The sequence below is a fragment of the Panthera pardus genome, unplaced genomic scaffold, assembly GCF_024362965.1.
Source record: "Panthera pardus isolate Hobbes unplaced genomic scaffold, ASM2436296v1 HiC_scaffold_3, whole genome shotgun sequence".
Classification (NCBI taxonomy): Eukaryota; Metazoa; Chordata; class Mammalia; order Carnivora; family Felidae; genus Panthera; species Panthera pardus.
In genome coordinates this window covers 13,060,769-13,082,348 of record NW_026526876.1, presented here as the reverse complement: position 1 = coordinate 13,082,348, position 21,580 = coordinate 13,060,769, and the positions used below count along the sequence as shown (strand labels likewise).

The 21,580-nt window shown below is 49.6% G+C and overlaps 1 protein-coding gene across 3 annotated transcripts in view; it reads left to right on the top strand.

Annotated features, from left to right (window-relative positions):
* Nucleotides 1-21,580, top strand: part of TBCD (tubulin folding cofactor D) — a 158,748-nt gene that overhangs the window by 7,441 nt on the left and 129,727 nt on the right. For 2 of the 3 annotated variants that reach the window (XM_053892420.1, XM_019465800.2), the window contains exons 3-8: nucleotides 1,706-1,803; nucleotides 2,878-2,979; nucleotides 5,576-5,722; nucleotides 7,890-7,945; nucleotides 10,885-11,017; nucleotides 21,274-21,319. In XM_053892420.1, the coding sequence (XP_053748395.1) occupies nucleotides 1,706-1,803; nucleotides 2,878-2,979; nucleotides 5,576-5,722; nucleotides 7,890-7,945; nucleotides 10,885-11,017; nucleotides 21,274-21,319 (582 nt within the window). The remainder of the gene's footprint in view (nucleotides 1-1,705; nucleotides 1,804-2,877; nucleotides 2,980-5,575; nucleotides 5,723-7,889; nucleotides 7,946-10,884; nucleotides 11,018-21,273; nucleotides 21,320-21,580) is intronic. The other variant, XM_053892421.1, reaches the window with a different exon arrangement.

Genomic DNA, 21,580 nt, shown 5'->3' with positions numbered 1-21,580 from the left:
TAACATTTAAAAAAAAAATTAAAAAATTTTTTTTTAGAGAGAAGTGGGGGAGAGAGGCAAAGGGGCAGGATGGGGGGTGGAGAGAGAAAGAGAATCTTTTTTTTTTAATGTTTGTTTTTGAGAAAGAGAGAGCGAGTGAGCAGGCACTGGGGAAGGACAGAGAGAGGAGACACAAAATTGGAAGCAGGCTCCAGGCTCTGAGCTGTCAGCACAGAGCTCTATGGGGGGCTCAAACTCACAAGCTGTGAGATAATGACCTGAGCTGAAGTCAGGCACTTAACCCACTGAGCCACCCAGGTGCCCTGGGAGAGAGAATCTTAAGCAGGCTCCATGCTCAGTGCGGAGCCTGACACAGGGCTCAATTCCACGACCCTGGGATCATGACCTGACCCAAAATCAAGAGTTGGACACTTAAACGACTGAGCTACCAGGCACCCCATCCCCCTTTAACTCAGTGCTTCTTGGTAGTTGTTCTTACCTGGCCTTGTGGAAGACTTGAGGGGACCTCTGTAGATGACTGGAGCTCATTCTCTGCATTCCTTTCTCTTCGTTACCCTGTCCTGTGGATGTTAGCGGGCTTAGCCTCCTTGAACCTCTGTCTCTGCTCTGCGTCCCCACTCCCTGTACTGAGTTCTGCATGTCACCTCCTGGCAGACAGCCTGGGCAGCTGTGGATCCCAGTCCGTTTGTTTCCTTGAACTGCCTGTTCCAGTATCGCTGAATGTATATTTGTCATATATTTGTCTAGTTTTCTAATTTTTGGTGGTAGGGCAATTCTGTATGAGTTATTCCTTTATAACTGGAAGCAGAAATCTTTTATTCTGCCTTATTACATTGGCTAGAATGTGATTATCACTAAATCATAGTAGTTGTAGGAGGTATCTTCTATAAAACACAATAGTAGATGTTGGTTTGACATAGAATAATTCTTAAATATAAGAATATTTCTCTTGAATTAAAATTCAGAAATTTTTAAAAATGTTTACTTAATTTACTTTTGAAAGAGAGCTTACACGCATGCTTGTGTGTACTCGTATAAGTTGGGGAGGGGCAGGGAGGGAGACATAGAATCTGAATCAGGCTCCAGGCTCTCAGCTGTCAGCACATGGCCTGACATGGGGCCCAAACCCACTAATCGTGAGATCATGACCTGAGCTGAAGTTGGATGCTTAACCAACTGAACCACCCAGGCACTCCTCTAATCTTATTTTAAGTAGACTTTACATCCAGTGTGGAGCCCTTCTGCATTTTAAAAGCAAGGATGAATGTTGTGAATATTGTATTCATTCTGTGCCCTTTTAGAAACTGTTAAGATAAAAATGTTTTTCAGGGCTCCTGGGTGGCTCAGTTGAGCATCTGACTCTTGATTTTGGCTCAGGTCATGATCCCAGGGTCATGGGATTGAGCCCCACGGCAGGCTCTGTGCTGATCCTGGAGTCTCCTTAAGATTCTCTCTCTTCCTCTCACTCCCTTTCTCCCTCACCGCCACCCATGCTTGCCTGTGTGCTGTCTCTCTAAAAAAAAAAATAAAAAATTAAAAAAAAATGTTTTTCTTCTTTTGCTCTATTGATACTCGGATTACACAAGTTTACTAATACTGAACCACTCTTACATTTGTAAATCTGTTTTTTCTTCTGGCATTTTATTTCAATATCATACTAATGTTTAATTTTGTGGTAAATATTTTACGTATATTTTTTTCCTAGAATGGATGATGAACTTGTTGTTGGATATAGTACAAGATAAGACATCTCCAGCTGACCTCATACATCTGGCTTTTAAATTTCTTTACATCATCACCAAGGTAACATTTACGTAGCACTTTATAGCGGACAGAATACTTATGTACTTGGTTCAGAAATTACCTTCCAAATGTTATTTTTCAGGAAAGATGGTTCTCACACATAAATTTTGGGTTTCATTTTTTTTTTTTTTTTACCACATCTGGGGAATCAGATGTTAGTGATAGTGGTTCTGGGGTCCTTTGGCTGAAACCACGTCTGAGATATTTAGCGTCTCGCAGTTGAATAGATCAAGCACTACCTAGGTAGAAAGGACATGGAGGGGCAGAGAGGAGGGGGAAGGGGAGAGAGAGCCAACTAATTCAGAAAGTCTCTTACAAGGAGAAAGCGGGCAAGCGTGGTGAAAATGGAAGTGCTTCTCAAACTTTAATGTGCAGATGAATTTCTGGGCATTTTGTTAAGAATGCAGATTCTGAGTAAGCAGGTCTGAGGTGGGGCCTGATCATCGGTATAATTGCAGACTCCCAGGTGATGTGTGGGTGCTGGCCTACAGACTTAACCAGTTGCAGTTTTGACCACGGGAGTGACTCAGAGCCATCTGGGGGTGGGTTTTGGGGGGCCACTCGGTGGAGCAGTGCCTGCTGTGTGGTGGAAAGAGGCCCTTGGCCAGTGAGAGAGCTCCATGGGGGGGCTGCCCTGTGCGTACTCGTCTGTGGTCTGCCGGCCCAACGGGTAGAGTGCAGGGTCTCTCCTGAACGCGGAGCACCAGTGCATTTATGGAAGCCATAATGAACTTGGGGACCTTGGAGGTTTTCGAGGACTTATTCCTCATAAGTGTCACAGGGCGATTGTATAAACAATGTAGAGGGAAAACTTTTTAGTTTGTAGCCTATCTGTGTTTCTGGTGAAGCACATTTGATATTTGTTAGTCAAGGGGGACCAGAACATGTGAATGGATGATGTAAGAAGCAAAGATAGCCGTGTTTACTTACCAAGTTGTATCACTGTGATGTGACACAATTCTCTGATCACTGGGTGGAGTAGGTGGTGATCTTTGATGATAGAAGAAAAAGATAATTTTGTTACTTTCTGTGTTTTCTAATCATGTAGTAATTCAATGTCTTTTTATCTGGTAGGTTCGAGGATATAAAACATTTCTTCGTTTATTTCCTCATGAAGTGGCTGATGTACAACCTGTTTTAGATATGTTTACAAATCAAAATCCTAGAGACCATGAAGTGAGTGTCATTTTCTCCTCCTTTTCATTCCCACCCCTCTCCCTCCTCTCTTCCCTGTTTGCTCCACTCCTTACGGGCAGCTTTATCCTCCTGTTTCCTTCAGTTTTATGTTATGCTGTTTTGTGTCCCTCTCTCTCTTTTCTTTATTCTTTTGGCTTTCTCTTTTTTTATATGTTACTTTAAATTATTTCCTTAAAAAAAAAAAATGTTTATTTTGAGAGAGAGTGAGTAAGGGAGAGGGGAGAGAGAGAGAGGGTGAGAGAATCCAAAGCAGGTTCCACGCTCAGCAGGAAGCCAGACATGGGGCTCAATCCCATGACTGTGCGATCATGACCTGAGCCAGCGTCAAGAGTCAGATGCTTCACTGACTGAGCCACCCAGGTGCCCTCAATTATTTCCTTTCATTTTTTTATTTTACTATTTTATTTATTTATTTATTTTTAAAAAAGTTTTACTTAGTTTTGAGAGATAGGGAAAGAGAGAATCCCAATTAGGCTCCATGCTCACCATGGAGCCCGATGCGGGGCTCGATCTCACAACTGTGAGATCATGACCTGAGCCGATAGCAAGAATCGGACACTTAACCAACTGAGCCACTCAGGCACCCCACATTATTTCCTTTTAAAATATGTCTTTATAAAGAAAAAAAAATATGCTTATATTCAGTGTGGTGAAAAGTGTGTCAACCATCTAGATTTTTAAACTTGAAATATAATTATGTTGGGGGTCCCTAGAACCACCCTCAGGTTTGATGATTCCCTAAGACCACTGTAGGACTCCACAGGTAGTTGTTCGTATGGTTGTGACTGGTTCGTAGCAAACCCAGCAAAGGGAAAAGGCATATGGGGTGAAGTCTGGAGGAAACCAGGAGCAAGCTTCTAGAGTCTTCTCTCAGGTCACACAGGGCACTTGTCATTGCCCCAGCACTGAGTTGTGTGTTGCCCACGTGAATGTCATAGAGACCAGTGTGCAGGAATTTTCTTGGGGTTGGTTACGTGGGTACTCTGCCAAACATGGACTGAAATTCCAAACTCCCAAAAGGAAAGCGGGTTTCACCATAAACCACATGGTTTGTACAGATAGTCCAAGCACAGAGAGTCCCCCTTCTCTGGGAATGCTGGGAAGCCTCCTGAAGTTCAGCTTCCTAGCTGCCCAAGGATGGCCAGCCTTGTTCGCAGGTCCCTCCAGGGAATCAGGTTGCTGTGGGAGTGTCCTTACTCACGGAGCACACGTTCACAACTGCATCACCCAGGGAGCTGTTTCTGAACGTGCCCAATCTCAGCTTAGATGTAGGAGAGCATTTCCCCAGCTCCCCGAAGGGATTGTTCCAGGACCAAAGTGGAATCTTGTTTTATTGACTACCGAAAATAAGGGCACTCCTATTTATTTATTTATTTTAATTTAATTTTTTATTTTTTTAAATTTACATCCAAATTAGTTAGCACATAGTAGTGCAACAATGATTTCAGGAGTAGATTCCTTAGTGCCCCTGACCCATTTATCCCATCCCCCCTCCCACAACCCCTCCTGTAACCCTCAGTTTGTTCTCCATATTTATTTATGAGTCTCTTCTGTTTTGTCCCCTTCCCTGTTTTTATATTATTTTTGTTTCCCTTCCCTTATGTTCGTCTGTTTTGTCTCTTAAAGTCCTCATATGAGTGAAGTCATATGATTTTTGTCTTTCTCTGACTGACTAATTTCACTTAGCATAATACCCTCCAGTTCCATCCACGTAGTTGCAAATGGCAAGATTTCATTGTTTTTGATTGCTGAGTAATATTCCATTGTATGTATATACCACATCTTCTTTATCCATTCATCCGTGGATGGACATTTGGGCTCTTTCCATACTTTGGCTATTGTCGATAGTGCTGCTATAAACATGGGGGTGCATGTGCCCCTTCGAAACAGCACACCTGTATCCCGTGGATAAATGCCTAGTAGTGCAATTGCTGGGTCGTAGGGTAGTTCTATTTTTAGATTTTTGAGGAACCTCCATACTGTTTTCCAGACTGGCTGCACCAGCTTGCATTTCCACCAACAATGCAAAAGAGATCCTTTTTCTCTGCATCCTCGCCAACGTCTGTTGTTGTCTGAGTTAATGTTAGCCATTCTGACAGGTGTAAGGTGGTATCTCATTGTGGTTTTGATTTGTATTTCCCTGATGATGAGTGATGTTGAGCATTTTTTTCAGGGGCACTCCTCTTTAAACTGGAATTTGAGAATAGTTTTCTTTATTCTTAAGTGTTTTGTTTTTTTATCTGTTTACACTTTCTCAAAAGGCTGAATGTGTGCTGAAGGGTGCCAGTGATGAGAAGCCATCGTACTGATGTATCATGATTTTTCTTTGTTCATTTTGCTATTTCTTTTGTCTGCTGAAGTAGCCAGCTAAGTTTGTATGACAGAGGGTGTGTGTGGTGGGGTGGGGTATGGGAGGGGCTCACGATGGGGTGCGCTCCAGGCTCTGGGGTGACAGCATCTGAAGAGACTGTGGTTGCATTGTGTGGGCAGGGAGGGCAGTAGGACTGTGAGTGGGGCATGCGGGTTACCTCTGTGCTTGAAACAGGAGTCATTTTACTTTGATTTAACTTCTTAGACTTGGGAGACTCGCTACATGCTTTTACTGTGGCTCTCCGTGACCTGCCTGATCCCTTTTGATTTTTCTCGCCTCGATGGGAACCTCGTCGCTCCACCTGGGCAGATTCGAATGTCCACAATGGACCGTATTCTCGAAGTAGCAGAGGTAAGCGTGATCCTGCAAATAGCTAGCTGCTAATTAGCATTCTTTTCCATTCTCATGCTGTCTTGATATTAGAGTTTAACTAGGTACACTTTTGACATTAATATTTCTTCAAGTGCTGTTACTCTTGCAGTGAGGTAAAATTCCATTTCGTAATTTATTTAGAAAGTATAATTCACATAGGAGTAAGGATGAATTAGAGCGAATTTCATTGTTTTGTAGGTAGTGCAAATACTACTCCGTTAAGCGTAGTAATGACGTACAAGAGATTTCAGAGGGCAGTTGTAAGAAAATGAAGGTCAATTTTAGATATAATTTTTAATTTTTAACATTATATAAATAATACATGATCAATCTAGAAAAACTAGAAAATAAAGCAAAGCAAGAAAGGTGTTAAAGCAGAATTCCTCAAATTCTGGTACCAACAGATAATGACACTTGTATATGTTTTCAGACTTTTTCTGAAACAAATGTTATGCGTATAGATAAATTATCGCATTACCCTGAATTTGAGTGGTTATAGACAAATTATTGCATTACCCTGAATTTGAGTGGTTTAGCACAACACACATTTATCATCTCACAGTTTGTGTGGGTCAGGAATATGGACGTGACTATGCAGGGCAATCTGCGTCAGGGTTCAGCAAGGCTCACCTGAGCAGGGTCTGTGTCCGTGCTCTCGGGACTGTTGGCAGAAGCCAGACCATCGAGGGTGTTGGACCAAGGGCTTTAGTGCTTTGTTGGCTGTTTCTTGCCATGTGACATCACCCCCCCCCCCGCCCCCCCAAATGGCAAAAATGGCAGCATGTTCTCCAAGCTGGCAAGGGGCAGGGTCTGCTAGCGAGACGGAAGTCACGATAACGTGTCACCAAGTCACAAAAGTGACGTCCCACCCCTTTCCAACTTCTCTTGTTGGAGACATGTCAGTGTGTTACAGTTCACACAGGAAGGATTATACTGGGTGTGAGCACCAGCGGGCGAGCTTGTTGAGCACCTGCTGTGTGCCAGACACTGTTCTAATCATCTTTAGTATACTGATCCATGTAATCCTAGTTGATGAGATAGTTGACTCTTTTTTTTTAATTCTATTTTAAAGATTTAAAATTTTTTTTTTATTTTTAAGTAATCTTTACACCCAGTGTGGGCTTGAACCCACAACCTTGAGATCCAGAGTCACACGCTACACTGACTGAGCCAGCCAGGCGCCCCAGCAGTTAACTCGTTTTATCCTCGTTTTATCCTCGTTTTACTGAGTGGGCATCAGTCGAGAAAAATAAGTAACTTAGCTGGTTCAATTTCTCATAAACGGTGGGTCCAAATGGGAAGTCAGGCACTTTGGCTCCTCCCCGTGCTCCACGCCCCCACTCTGCAGAGTGCCCTTGCTGTCTGTGCTTAGCGAGCCGCTGCTTCCCTGGGAGTGTGTGCTCAGTGTCCCATCAGTGAGCAGACGTTTTCTCGTAACCTCTAAGGGGAAAGGTGCTCTGCCATGCCCTGGCTTTTAGCCTGTTCTCGTACAGACGGACATTTAGGTGGTCTCCAGCTGTGTTCTGTGAGAGGTGGGGTGATGAGGAGCCACTTCACACACCTCCGTGTACCCGTCTCGTATGTGGCGCTGCCGGGTGAGCAGCAGTCCACTTCTAGAGGTTTGGCCCTGGGTATGCGATTGTCCCCCAGAAAAAAGGTCTTTTGTGTATCATTTGGGACAAAGTTAGTTGAGATGAGAACTGGAAACTTTTTAAGGCAGGCCTCCAAAGAACAGGTCGTCGCTTGTTTTAACCCTGGGTGCTCTTCTGTCTGAGCGGGGCCTCCTGGTTCTGCATGTAACACACCTGCAGGTCCCGAGTGTGCTTCCTGGACTCTGTGATTCTTTGTTACAGTCGGGTGACACGTATGGGTTTCATTTTTGTGCTGTTTTTGCACGTGTGTGTTTGAAGGAGTGTGGCCACACGCCGTGTGCAGTGGGGTGCCTGCCTGTTGGGCTCCTGGCAGCTGCTGGCAACTGTGGTTTGAGTTTAGGGGGGGCTTGTGCAGCTTCGGAATTTGGCCTCTGCCTAGAAGCTTCGCCAGCCTGGGTTCTCTGGAGGCTGCTGCGTGTGGGACTGGCTGGTGAGCGGGTCCCGGAGATTTGTATTTTGTGTGTAATGGTGCCCGTCCTTGATCCTTTCTTTAGACCTACTTGGTTGTCAGCGACAAGGCCCGAGATGCGGCTGCTGTCCTCGTGTCCAAGTAAGTACCTGTTGGCCCCTCCCAGCTGTGTTGTTGATGTGTGGCTGGTGTGTCCAGAGAGGTTTTGTCTTACGTACTCTTCTGTGTTCCCTGTGTGTCTGTGTTACCTGGGAGGAGGTTACTGGGCTGATGGGCCTGGGGAAGTCTTTCCTACTGCCCAATACTTGTCTCTTTCTTTGAGGGAGCATTGACACTGTTTGGGCGGAGGAGACCTCTGAACCTGATGGTGCTGGCTAGGGGCTCACGGAGGTCAGCTGATGGGCCCGTCCACAGAGCGCAGATTCACAACAGGTGGGGCAGGGCTCACCTTTGGGGTGGTGGCCATTAGGTGAGTCTTTAAAGGTCACCCGGCAGTTAACAACGCTGTGGTTTATGGAGATCGTGATATTGATTGGATCATTGTGTCTTAGGGTAAAAATCCCCAAATGTTCTCTGTTGACTAAAAAAATCAGGCTGTGCCTGAGGCAGGTAAAGATGAGTTGTGATGAGCTGGGTGAGATGACCCTAACAACAGGCCTGGCTGCTCTGAAGATCCCCAGCGATGTGCATGAGGGCTGTGTAAACTTGTGTCACGAGATGTGAGAACCGAAGGAAGCAGTTTTTCTAAATTAATCTTTTGTGGCCTAAAATAAGTGCATGGAGTAAATAAATTAGAAAATTTGGCTTTCCCCTTTCTACATTTGTGAAAGTTGAAAATGGGTCTAAAACCTTCTGGCTGTTTTGATTGGGAAAACGGGCAACACCTCACTCAGGGTCCCCTTACGCTTAGGTGTATGCCATGACCTTCTTCCCCAAAGTGGGAGGAGAAACCCTTAGTCTTTAGGGCAGTGGGATGTGGGATGAGGGATTTGTGCAGGTGCCTGGCGCACTGTAGGGCAGGGCTTGAAGAGAACAGCTGACTGCAGGAGTGAGGGGCAAACATGTGAGCCCCCCGTGTCGCTTCACCTGGGGGAGGGTGATACTCACTGGACAGCGGTTTCTCGTTAAAAAACAGTTTCTTTTTAATTGTAAGAATAATCCTGTGTCTTGGAAAATAAAAGTATAAGGCATAAAATCCACATGTACCTTCATCTCCCAGAGATGTGACTGCTTTTGCCTGTTGTCCTGTTGTCTGTCTGTGTGTCCTGTCCAGGGGCATGTGGGCGCCCACGCTTGTTGTACCGGGTGCCAGCAGCTGGGCCTGGAGCTTCATCCCGTCTTCTTCCAAAACGCAATTATGATGTGAACACATTGCTGTTTCTGCAGTCCCCCGGTTGGACACGTAGACTTACTATTTTTTATTACCAGCAATACTGAGGGTTTGGTAGAGATTTTTTTTAAAGTTTATTTATTTTGAGAGAGAGAGAGAGAGCGCGCACAGGAGCATCAGTGTGAGGGAGGTGGGGAGAGCAGAGAGAGAGGATCCCACGCAGGCTCTGCACTGTCCGCACAGAGCCCGACGCGGGGCCCGAACCCACGAACCATGAGATTATAACTCCAGCCAAAATCAAAAGTCAGGTGCTCAACCAGCTGAGCTGCCCAGGTGCCCTGAGGGTCTGGTAGAGTTATGTTGCCCTTGACTCTGTGGAGCATTGTGTTTGTAGGGGCTGGGGAGGTGAAACCCTCAACCTTTGTTCCCTCCCTGATGTCCTCCAGAAAAGGTGACCTGGGGACAGATCCAACCACTTGGTGGGACTCTGCTGCACCATCTAGTGGTTAGGATGAGTACATGTTTCACCTAGTGGAGGCTGGTTTTCAGCACATTAAAAATGCTCTGGCCATTTTGCCAGGTGGTGGCTACATCCTGGTGCTGTGTAGCCAGCTTCTCAAGAGTGTTCTAGAATGGGCGGTGCTGTAACTGCATGGCTGAGCATCTTCTCATACACCCGGCAGTGACTCTTCTGAGGGAAGAGAGGGCTCTGAGGCGGGAGGGCTTCTAGTTGGGACAGGAGCTTCCTGCAGGGATGCTGAGGTAGGTGCCGGGACCACACTGAGCGCTGCTCTGAGGTGAGCCGTGACCCGGTGTGACATGAGGAAGAAATGGGCCAGAACGTCGCAAAGCAGGTTTGCACAGCATAAGTGCAGAGCCCCCCTAGTGTGTTCTGCGGGGGGCATCTGGAGGGACTGTGAAGTCCTACCTCCTGATGCTTTCTGGTCCCTTGTCTCCTTGAGAGGCTGCTCATCTCCAGCTGTCTCTTCATGTTTTCTGCTTGTTTCCTGTGTTCTGCCCCCAGAGTGGAAGCTGCCCTCGCAGAGTGTGGGCTCAGCCTGAGCCCCTTTTCAGATAGCTGAGGGCCTGGCATGTGGACTGGCTAGAGAGGAGTAAAGGGGGCCCAGGCTTTGGTGTGGGGCTTGGGGCTGGCTGCCAGCTCAGACCAGGTGTGTTAGCGGCAGGTCCAGTATGTGCTGTCTGAGCAGATGTGGGCTCTGCATGGGGCTGTGCGGTATTGGGTGGAGGGGTGGGGAAGGAAGACCCGTGGCAGATGCAGGGAGAGAGGGCCTTGGGCCTGCTGCTGGGCCAGACCTCGCCGTATGGGAGTACTGTGTCCCGAGGTGAAGGGATGGAGTTGGGCCAAGGAAAGGGAAGGGCTGAGTAGTAGGTGTTGGGGGGGTTCCTGGGCAGTGATGGTGACAGGTCAAGGTGGTCCTGTAGTGTATGGGGCCTCAGGATGAGTGGGGACCCAGGAGGGACGAGATGGGGGTGGTAGGGCCTGTGTCTGACCTCAGAGAGGTCATGTTGGGGAATGACGTCCTAAGGGCCATGGTCTGGGAGGTGTCTTGGTGTTTTAGATTCGAGAGTGTCCTAGAGTGTGTGTCTTGAAAGGAGGACATAATGCACATTACAGATGACACATGTCCTGGCTTGGAGGGCCATCTCAGTGAGAGGATGTGGTGGGCCAGAAAGAGGTGAGCTCTCTTCAGTTGGGGCCTTGGTTGAACTGTCTGTTTCTTTCTGGCAGGTTCGTTACACGGCCTGATGTCAAGCAGAAGAAGATGGCAGGTTTCCTGGACTGGAGCCTGCACACTTTGACTCGCTCCTCCTTCCAGACCATCGAGGGGGTCATTGCCATGGATGGCACGCTGCAGGCCCTGGTAAACACTGCCCCAGGGGAGGGGACAAGTTCTCTTCACTTTTGATTCTGTTCTGAAGTAGCTTGAACATAGTAAGAGATAGTGAACCCCCATGGACAGTACTGCCCTTTATAACCTGGGGTTGTCCTTGCATTGTCAGCAAAGGGCTTTCTGTTCCAGTGAAGGAAATGGCCTGAGCCAGCCTGCTGCATCACCACCAGGGGGCAGCAGTGTCCACAGAGCTGGGGCAGGGAGGTGGGCAGGGAGGTGGGCAGGGCGTGCCCTCCTTGGGTTTCCTGCTGTGTAATTGTGTTGTGGAGTATAATTATCGAATCAGCTCTGATGAAATAAGGCAGGTGATTTCACGTTTGGTTTTGTTCAGATACTCAGGGTGTTTGTGACAAGCGTGTTATATACAAAACCTGGCCCCCACCCCCAGTGCCCTGGTTGGTGCCCTCCCTGCCACCCTTCTCCACTTCCTGCTTCACCTGTCTATAACGTTGCCTTTTCTAGTGCTAGTGAGGAGGACAGTCCCCAGAAAAGGGGAGGCCGCCCAGGCCCTGGAGCTATCCTCCTGTCCTCATGGTCCTTGGGCGTTGCTCGGCCCGTGCCCGCTCTCTGCTCTTTACCCGCCGCGGGTGAGACTTGGTTCTTGGCCTCGTTTCTGAAGCTGTAGAATCCTGTGGCCCACTTTCCCGAGAGCAGGGCATTTTGGATTGTGTTTAAATGGAGGTGTTTGGACCCATGACTCAGTGTGATGTCATTTTCTTGGGTGTTGTCCTGTGTGCTTTCCTTGGCTGTCTCAGGTTGGGACAAGGTGTAGGGAGCCATGAGGGCCGGTGGAAAGTGGGGCTGATGGTGTTATCACCCAAGGGCGTGGGCACAGGATGTGGGAGGAGAGGAGATAACAGTGGGGTCTGCCTCGGGGGCCCAGGGAAAGCCCTTTTCTCACTGCACACCCTGCCCTGGGCACACAGGGCATGGACTGCCTGGCCTCTCTCAGGAATTTCGTTGGCATCTGTTTCTGTCCACATTGCTGTTGTCTTCACAAAGGACAGCCTTTCAAATGATGAGACTATTTCAAGACATTTTATAAAGAAACCTGGAAAAAGAAAACATTTTCCAAATTCCTGTAGTCTGTTGAGGTGCTTTTTTTTTTTTTTTTTTTTTTAATGTTTATTGGGACCCCTGGGTGAGTCAGTTAAGTGTCCCACTTTGGCTCAGGTCATGATCTCACAGTTTGTGAGTTTGAGCTCTACATTGGACACGCCCACATCTGGTCCCCCTTCCCTCCCCCCCCCACTCGTTTTCTCTCTCTCTCTCTCTCAAAAATAAACATTAAAAGTTTATTTATTTTGAGAGAGAGAGAGAGAGAAATGTGAGAAGGGCAGAGAGAGAGAGGGAGAGAGAGAATCCCAAGCAGGTTCCATGCTGTCAGCGCAGAGCGGGATGTGGGGCTCGAACCCACGAACTGTGAGATCATGACCTGAGCTGAAACCAAGAGTTGGACGCTCAATCAAGTGAGCCACCCAAGCGCCCCTACGTTTTTTTTTTTTTTTTTTTTTGAGTGACGTGTTGTTTTTTAAGTTTTCTTTCAGTCTATAAATGAATGTGATATGTTGTATGATACTTTTTAAAAAAAATATTGAGATATAAAGCACATAAGTACTTTGCTTTTTTAAAGTGTATATTCAGTGATTATTTTGTGTATGCACAAGGTCGGACACCCATCACAACTACCCAATTCCAGAATATTCTCATCACCCTTAAAGGAAAACTCACACCCATTAGCAGTCACTCCCCATTCATCTCTGCAACCATTAATCTAGTTTCTATTCCTGGATTTGCTCATTCTGGATATTTTATATAAGTGGAGTTGTACATGTGACCTTCTGTCACTGGCTTCTTTGATTTAGCATCATGTTTTCAAGGTTTACCCACGTTGTACCTGGTGTCACTAATTCATTCTCTTTATGGCCAGATAATACTCCATCGTATGGGTGTTCTTAGTTATTATGGATAACGCTAACCTGAACTTTTGTAAAAGTTTTTGTTTAAGCATGTGTTTTCAGTTCCCTTGGGTACATAGTTTTTTTGTTTTTTTTTTTTTCTAGTTTAACAATTTTAGTATTTTTCTGTGTTTTTGAAGTCTTACTTTTTCTCATGGCCGTATACTTATCATGTTGCTGAGACATGGGGTATCAGCAGGTGGCACTCACTCCAGCTGTGTGTGGAGGTGGTACTTAAAAAGGGTTTTATTGGGATTTTCGGTGTAATTGCTATGAAGGGAGTCTGTGCAGGGAGAAGCTGGCCTGCAGGGTCCCGGGCGGGGAAGGGGATCGGAGGGGGAGGTGCAGGGCTCACTTGTGTGTCTGTGAGGCTTTTGTTGCCTGAATCCTGGGGTGGGGGGCAGTGTGCATTTATGTTTTAGGTAATTTTGGTGGAGGAGGAGTGATGGGGCAGAGATGGTTTATTTGAAGGTTTAGGTGTAAGTGGGTTCCTTAATTTTTTGCCGTGAGTCATGTTGAGAAGTCTTAGGCCACGAGAAACAATTGGAAGGTCTGACAGAATGTAGCTGGAACCTGTCAGTCCACTGTGGCCTGCAGGGCAAAATGCTAGACCCGCCTGCGTGTGGGCGCTGGAGGGGCAGGCACATTCGACTTAGCTTGCTTTTGTGGTTACCGTCCTCTGTTAGATCTTCTTAGCCCAGAAAGGAATTTGCATTTGGGCTGGGCTCCCAGGGTCTCCTGTAGCCCTTGCCCAGCAGCTGCCCCCCCCCCCTCCCCCCCCCCCCCCCCCCCCCCCCCCCCCCCCCGCCCAGGAGCCACAGCTATGTTCACATGCATGGGGGCAGCTGGACCATCAGGATACCTAGGCTGTGGGCTGGAGCCTGCTGTGACCTCCCTAGGGACCTGCAGGCGGGTGAGGCCCAAGTGGCCCCTGTCTGGGCTGGCAGCCGGGAGGCAGGTCCCCCTTACGAGACCACGGTGGGTCTGTGCTTTCATGCCACCCTCGAGAGTTCCTGCTGGCTCCCTTGTCCCCAGACTAAAGTTCTTGGGGCTCTGTTGCTCTTCCTGGAGGCTTGAGAAGGGCATGGGGACCCCTTTACGTCCAGTTCTGCAGCTGCTTTGCCCATAAGACCTTTTATTTATTTTTTAAAATGTTTTTGATCATTTTGTTGCTTGTCTCTAGGCTGTCCCCAGGTTTTCTGTTTCTTCTTCCTAAGTGGGACTCATACGCCTTTAACAGCAAAACCTGGTGCTGGGTGGGAGAGGCTGTTGGTGTGTCCTCGCTGTGGGTCAGCGTCCCTCTCGGTGGAGAGGGCCAGCCGGGAGAAGGGTGGTGCTGTGGATTCTCTAGGCCACACTGGAAGTTCTCTTTCTCTCTTCTTCCTGAGGAACGAGGAGATTTTCTCAAAGGCTTTTCCTGCCCCGTCTCCTAGCTGGGCTCTGTGGCAGTGGCACGTCTGCTGTCTGGAGAGGCGCCCTCGGTGAGGTGGGCAGCTGCCTGAAGGGGCAGCCCAAGTCCCTGGCAAGTGAGTAAATGGAGCTGCTGGGAAACAATGGCCTGCAGGGCCCAGCACACCCTTTTAGGAGCCTTCTGAAGCCCCTGTGTTTCTTCTGGAAAACCTAGGGTCCTTTTGGAATCTCATGTCTCGTTTCCTTTCTCTTTTTCCTTTTCAAAGCAGTGATTAGGTCTAATTGCTGCTGCTGCCTCCTGGGCAGGAGGAAGTGGTGTGGGGTGCTGGGCTCTCCCAAGCGGGGAGCGGGTTTCGCCATGAGCTCGTCAGACCTGAACAGCAGAGGCCGGGCGTCCGCGGTGCATGATGAAACTTGCAGGTGTATTGTGCTTTCGGATTTCGTCTGTCTCCTTTGATGCACTTGGCTTCATTTCTATCCACCTGTTCATTAGGGCGAGTTAGGCAAGACAGGTGAACTTGTAACGAGCACCATCGAAACTAGGGTTTGATTTTATTTTCCTGGAAGCATGTTCCTCTTGCAGTGACGAATTCTAACTCTTCTGTGGTGGGGAGTGGGAGGCTGGCAGCTTCTTCACATCACTGGAAGGCCCCTCTTGTTTAGTCCTGCTTTATAAATTTTTTTTTAATGTTTATTTTTGAGAGAGAGCGAGCGAGAAAGAGGCAGAGTGCTAGCTGAGGAGGGGCAGAGAGAGTGGGAGACACAGTCTGAAGCAGGCTCCAGGCTCTGAGCTGTCCGTGCAGAGCCCGATACGGGGCTCGAACTCACAAACTGTGAGATCATGCCCTGAGCCGAAGTCAGACGCTTAACCAGCTGCGCCATCCAGGTGCCCCGAGTCCAGCTTTAATAAGCATTAGGATTATTGCAAATTGAGGAAATTCAGAGAAGGAAAACGCAGTGTTAACAATTGAAAATGGTCATCATCTGTATATGCTGTACCTCTGCTTCCTTATTGGTGGTTGTGCCCTGCTGGCTTTCACTGCTCAGACTGAAGAGTGTAAGGACTGACTCATGATGTGGGGTTTCTCTTCATGCAGTCCCTGTGATGGCTGGGACGTGGGTGTGGACTTTTAGCGCTGAAGACAGAGTTCTTACATAAAAATATGGCTGGTGTGATGAGTCGTAACAAAACACTCTCCTCTGCCATTTGTTACGATTGCATCCTTCCTTCACAATGAGGGTTGTTTTACTTAGTTTATCATTGATGAAAGCATACCTCTCCTTAAAGGATAAAAGGTTTCATTGCTAACAGCCTTACAAACCAGGTAATCCCATCTGCAGCACCAGAGTGTGTGAGGAGAGATACCGAAGCCGCTCTGGTTTTGCATATAGTTTGAGTAAACAAGAGGAGTGTCTAGCCCAGAGTAGAGTGACTGTCGATCCAGCCAGGGCAGGATGTACCAGAAATGTACGTCCCGGGCTCCAGGGTGTGTTGGCTCTGCCCTTGGGTGCTTTTCTGCCCTGAGGGAGGCTGATCTGCTGTGGGCTGGTCCTGAGCCTCGGGACTCCCTGCAGCAACAGCCCTGACCCGCGGCAGAGGCAAAGTGCCTTGCTCCTTGCTCCCCACCTGCAGAAGGGAAATAACAACCCTCTACCTCAGAGGGTGGCGTGGAGGCTAATTAGTGCGTGTCACGCTCTTTGAAGAGGAAGAGAAGCCACTTGATTATCCAAGACACTTCTCACGTAGGCTTTGATTTCTTGTAGGCTTCTTTGGAGAGTAGTGCCCCGTGGTTTCATTTAGGGTTTAGTTTGGCCGGAGGACAAATGATCCAGATTGGGCTTTTTAGTCCTGGCCCTTGCTGGGGCAGGGCTTTGGGTGGAGGAAGATATGGGAAGAACCATCTGACTGTATGTTTTCCTGTGTTGCGTGTGTGCGTGCGCACGCATTTATGTCCTGTTCGCGTGCCCCTGTGAATCTGAGTGAAACGGGTACCTGCACTTTCCTTGTGGGTTTAAATCCATGGAGCAGCCAACTCTGATACTGTTTTAATTTCACATAACTCAGCATTTCACGTGGGGCAGCCAGTATGGTGGCATGAGTCTTGTTGCAACATGCATGGTGTGTGGCGGGCCTGGTTTGTACACCTGTTGTGTGAGGAGGCGACGTGTCCTGCTGGACAGGTGCACGCTCCGAGGCAGCCCAGCAGAGCCCACGCTTGGAGGGGAGGGGCCTTGTCTGTCATAGGGTCTCCCTGCCTCTTAGGTGTGGAGCTGGCCGAGAGCTGCAGGTCTCCTGGCCAGTGCCCTCTGTCCAGCCTGGCCTGTGGCCTCCAGTGCAGGCTGTCCGAGGGCCTCACAGCTACCACTGCTGTGGTGGTTGGGTTCTCAGGTGAATGGGACTTGGCCACCCTCACCCTTCCTTCTAAGCAGGTGTTCCTCATTCTGTGTCCTTGCCGTCTGTGGATGGCTGGTGTTGCTCCCTGATTTACCCTTGACCTTCCTTTCCATGGTCCCAGAGCCCTAGTTCTGTGCACCTGCTGTGCTTCAGAAGCCATGAGTCCGAGATCGTGCCTGTTATTCTGTCTCTTTTCCTTCTTCCTGCCAGCCTGTGTCATGAGGCCCAGCAATGAACAAGAATTCGAAGGCAGGCCTGGGTCTAGTCTCATCTGGCCATGTGGCTGAGGCGCTTAGAAGTGTCCCTGACCTGGCCCTGCCTTCCTGGCACAGTGCTTGCCAGGTGTACTGGCTGCCCCTTCCGTGGCCCATCCTCCGTCCTGTGCCAACGGTCCGTCCTTGGCCTAGCGCGCGGCTCTCTGCTCCTGTGCGCTCTCTAGACGGGAGCTGGCCCGGTCTGTGGAGGCACCGGTTCCTGGGTCCTTGGCCATAGCTGTGCTTTGTCTCCACAACCTTCAGTGGTGCCATTCGGGAGAACCAGTGGCGAAAGGGCCCAGGTATGCGGTGGGGGAGCCAAAGCCAGAGAGTAGACAGCCTGTGGAGGTCTGTCCTCCAGGTCTCTCCAGTCAGAGGGCCGGGCACTGGGTAGAATCAGGAGGAGGAGGCTGGTTGTGTGGGTTCCCCCAGGGTTTTGGGCTCTGGGCTGGCGCCTCCTCAGGGGTACCCTGGGTCAGGAGAGGGGCGGAGCATGGAGGTGCGGGCCAGAAACGCAGAGGCTCTTCTTAGTAGTTTCTGCCAGGGGCGCTGTTGCTCAAGTCTCTGGCCCTGTCGAAGCCCGTCTAGTTGTGCTTTTCATCCTCCTCTTTGGAACTCCTCTCCTCACTTCCCCTTGGAGGGGTGGGGGTCTCCTGTGGGCCTCCTGGCCGGGGAGCCCTCTCCTCCTGCTGGGCTCGGGGCTGGAGCGCAAGAGACCCAGGCCCCCTCCCTGCCTGGATGCCAGCACGACTGGGGACATCGCTCCTCTTCTGAGCCTGTGGCCACACTGCTCCGGCCCCACCGGTTTCTAAGTTCTCTGAGACAGTTGTGTCTTTGGCATGGTTTATACGTCCTGCCTTAGGCAGGTTAGGCGACGTGTGATCAGTATTCTTGGTACTTGTCAATTGAGGACCAGTTATTTTTATCTAAAATTATCAGCTGTTGAAGCCAGTGGGAATAACAAAGACCTGCTTGGGAGGGACTGGAGTCCTGATTCTGGGCCTGTCTCTAAGAGCCTCTTGTGGGTCTCTTGCCTCGTGAGGCTGCAGGATGGTGTCTGCTGCTGTTACGGGTGGATTCCAGCCCCTTAATGGACAGCGTTCAGAGCTTTCAGCTTTTGTGTTTGAACTTCTGTTAAGGGCGCTTGAAGGCCTTTGCGTGGCAGTTCAGGTTATGAAGTCTGACGAGGCTCCTGTGAGGTGGGCACAGGGGAGGTCCAAGGGGTGGTCACACTTAAGAGAGAGATGTCATGCATCTTCCGGGGGCTGGAGGTGCCTCTGGTCTGGCTGGCTTGTCCCCTTTGCCCGGTGGGCCTCCCCCTGGCCAGGGCCTGCTCGTGGAGGTCGGCCCGGGTGGGCACTGCCCTCGGGACACTCTGCTTTTGTGTTTCGTAGTGCTCCTCCGACCGGTTCCATCAGCTTGCTGTTAATTTTGGGCGAGGTGGCAGGCCTCCTTCCAGTGCCACTCGCTTGTACTGTTGTAAGCCAGCAGGTGCAGGGGGCTCTAGTTGGTGGTGGTACGAGGGTATTTTCCTCCAAACTACTGCGTGTGTTAGGGTTCCTCTACGAAGGGCCTGTGGCTGTTAACTAAAGATATGGAGCCATTTTGACGTGGCCGCCTTCCATGAAAGATGTGGCCCTGGGTGGGCTTGCTGTGGCACAAGTGAGGATCGTGGGCTAAGCTCTGTCCGGTGACCCTCCTGGAACTGGTTGTGCCAGTTTTGATCGTGTTTACATTTTGTCCCAGTTGTGTGAGGCAGGACAGCTGTGAGGGGGCACGGTGCTTCTCCGTAGCACTGGGACAAGAGTCAGGCGCTCACAGAGGGATGGGCCCCTCCTGCCTGAGTTCTGGCCTGACTGCTTTTTGGTGTGTCTATGTTGTCACGCCTTCTGGGGGACTGGGGACAGGACCCCACATAGAGGTTCCCAGCAGGTGCCGGGCTTGTTGAGAGTGCGCCCACTCGTGCACAGGAGAACTCCCAGGTGCTTGTAAGCGGCACCCCTGAGCCGGTGTGGTGTGGGGGACTTTCCTCCCGGGTCCTGGGTGGAGCTGCTTTTCTTGGCCTTGACTCGGTGGTGGCTGCAGGGAGCCCTAGACCAGTGTGTCCTGCTTAGCAGCAGGGCGGACTGGCTCCCAAGCAGCTGACAGCCTGTGATTCACAGGCTTGGAGAACATGCCCCGCGGGGGGGAAGCTGGTTTGCAAGCTGGGGAAAAGCAGGCCTGGGTGGGTAGCAATCGAAAGGTGTGGTAGTTTAGAAGATTACTGAGAGACTCCTTTTGTTTGCACCTTGCCGCTGTGGTGGTTTCTAGAACAACAGAAACAGACCTGATGGTCATTGTTCCTGGGCTGCAAGGCTGCCTTCTCTCCAATCTTGAATGCAAAGTATGTGCTCTCACCGGGGGTTTTCACCTGGCTCCTGTTTCCTGCCTCCATGAGCACAGGAGCGCACCTCCTGCTTGGTGGCCTGGCTGGCGAGTGCTCAAGCCCCTCCGGACGAGAGTGTTCTCCCGTGGCCGCTCCCTCCCGTCGTGGAGCCTCACTGTCTCCTGTGTCTTGCGTGGCTGCACGCCCCCCGAGTGAATGGTGGTGAAGATGCCCCATTTTTATGTGTAAAACAGGCCAATGAACAAAAACAAAGCCCTTTGTAGATTTTTTTCTGGTGCTCCCTTTCCACCCCTCTGCCCTCGAGTCTGTTCGTGAGGGAGTCGGGACTCCATGACCGTTCATGTGTCCAGACTGCTCGCGTTATCCTGTGGGGTTCAGGGCTGGGAAGAGCAGAGGAATAGAGCTCCTTGCACCCATGACAGCTGGGGCGTGGCTTCCTCCTCGTCCAGACAGTGGCCGTGGCCTGCCTCGGTGCCGATCCCCTTCTGTGTGGGGCCGCGTGCCGGCACTCCTGGGAACTTGTCACCACTTTTATTCTGTTCTCTCGTTGAGACTGAGTAAGGAATTTGGCAAATAAAGAACGATGGGAGATACTTTTGGTATTTCATAATATTTTAAATTCTTATTAGTTTAGTTGGTGAGCCCAAAGGACACTTTAACCAACTGCTGAGTGTGTCAGCTGTGCTCCGGGCTGCTTACCGTGCATCCCAGCAGACCCTCTGCACAGACGGGTCCTCTTCATGGTCCTGCCGTGTGTCCCCGTCCCACCTCCAGTGTGGCATCTGCCGTCCAGGTTAGACAGGAGCACCCTTGCCTACAGGGTGAACTTCCTGAGCAGGGAGTTTGTTTTCTGTCGTGTAACAGCCCACCCCAAAGCCTGTGGCTTAAAACTGCAGCCGCTGTTGTGTGTGTGGATTCTGTGGGTTCTGACAGGCCGGGCACGGGGTAGCTTGTCTGTCCCTTGGTGCTGACGGGGTGGGCGCAGTGCTCAGCTGGAAGCCCACACAGTGGGGGCACTCGAAGGGCTGAGCACTTCCTTGATGTCAGGACCTAGTGTTGGGGGGCCGGGGAGTCTAGTGTTCCTGGGTCCACATAGCAGTTCTCGTTTTGCTGGTTAAATACTGTTTCTGAAGGAGAAGAAACCCTAAGAAATTCTTAGACGTGCTCAGTGTAGGATTCTTTGTTTAAGGGGCTTGGATGCCTGTATGAATTACCATTTTTCTTTCAGACCCGAAAGTGGAGGGTAAAATTCTAGGTTGAGCATTCTGGAGGTTGTGAGGCCTGTGCACTTGGAGGTGGTCCCTGGTTATGGGAGATGGGATGGGGGACACCATGCCAGGGCCCCCCAGGACGAGGCTTCTCACGTATGTGAGAAGCATGGGGAACCTGTCTCACTTGCTGACTGAGAATGACAGACACTCTAGGAGTGAGCGTGTGGGCTCCTCACCTTCGTGAGGGCTGCTTGGGCCCGTAACTTCTACCCTCGGATGTCTTTTCGTATACACAAGTTAATTAGAAAAATACCCAGTGAGATTCTCCACTCTCCTGTTAAGGCTCATGCCCTTAATGGCAGCTGGGGCACATGTCAGAGGTGACACCTTGCCCTCCCTAAATGAAAGGCCTTCTCGTTGTTTCACTCCTTGGCAATGTCCTTTCAGAAGATTGCCTCTCCCGCCTCCCGTCACCCCTTTTCATGACAGAGACTGTTCTGTTCTTTTGTGATGTTTAAAATAAAACTATGGAAGATGCAGTGAACTATTCTGAAAATTTATGTTCTAAATTTGTATTTGCAACATTTAATATAATTTTTTTTTTTTTTTTAGGCGCAAATATTTAAGCATGGAAAACGTGAGGATTGTTTACCCTATGGTAAGGTTCACTTGTAACAAGGTGTGTTTGTGATGTGAGTCTCTGTACGTGATCAAGTGTGTCTCTTTCAAACTGTATTCATAGTTACAAAGTCTGTAACTTGCTGTATTTGGACGCTGTCATAGTTCTTTGGCTTTTTGTTTTAGGTGTGCATGTGTGCTTTAATTGGATTTTTTAGGCCTGGTGTGGGAGATCTGGGTTCTTGATGCCCCGTCTGCCAGGTGTTGATTCTGGGAGACTTGGTGATGTGGAGACAGCCTG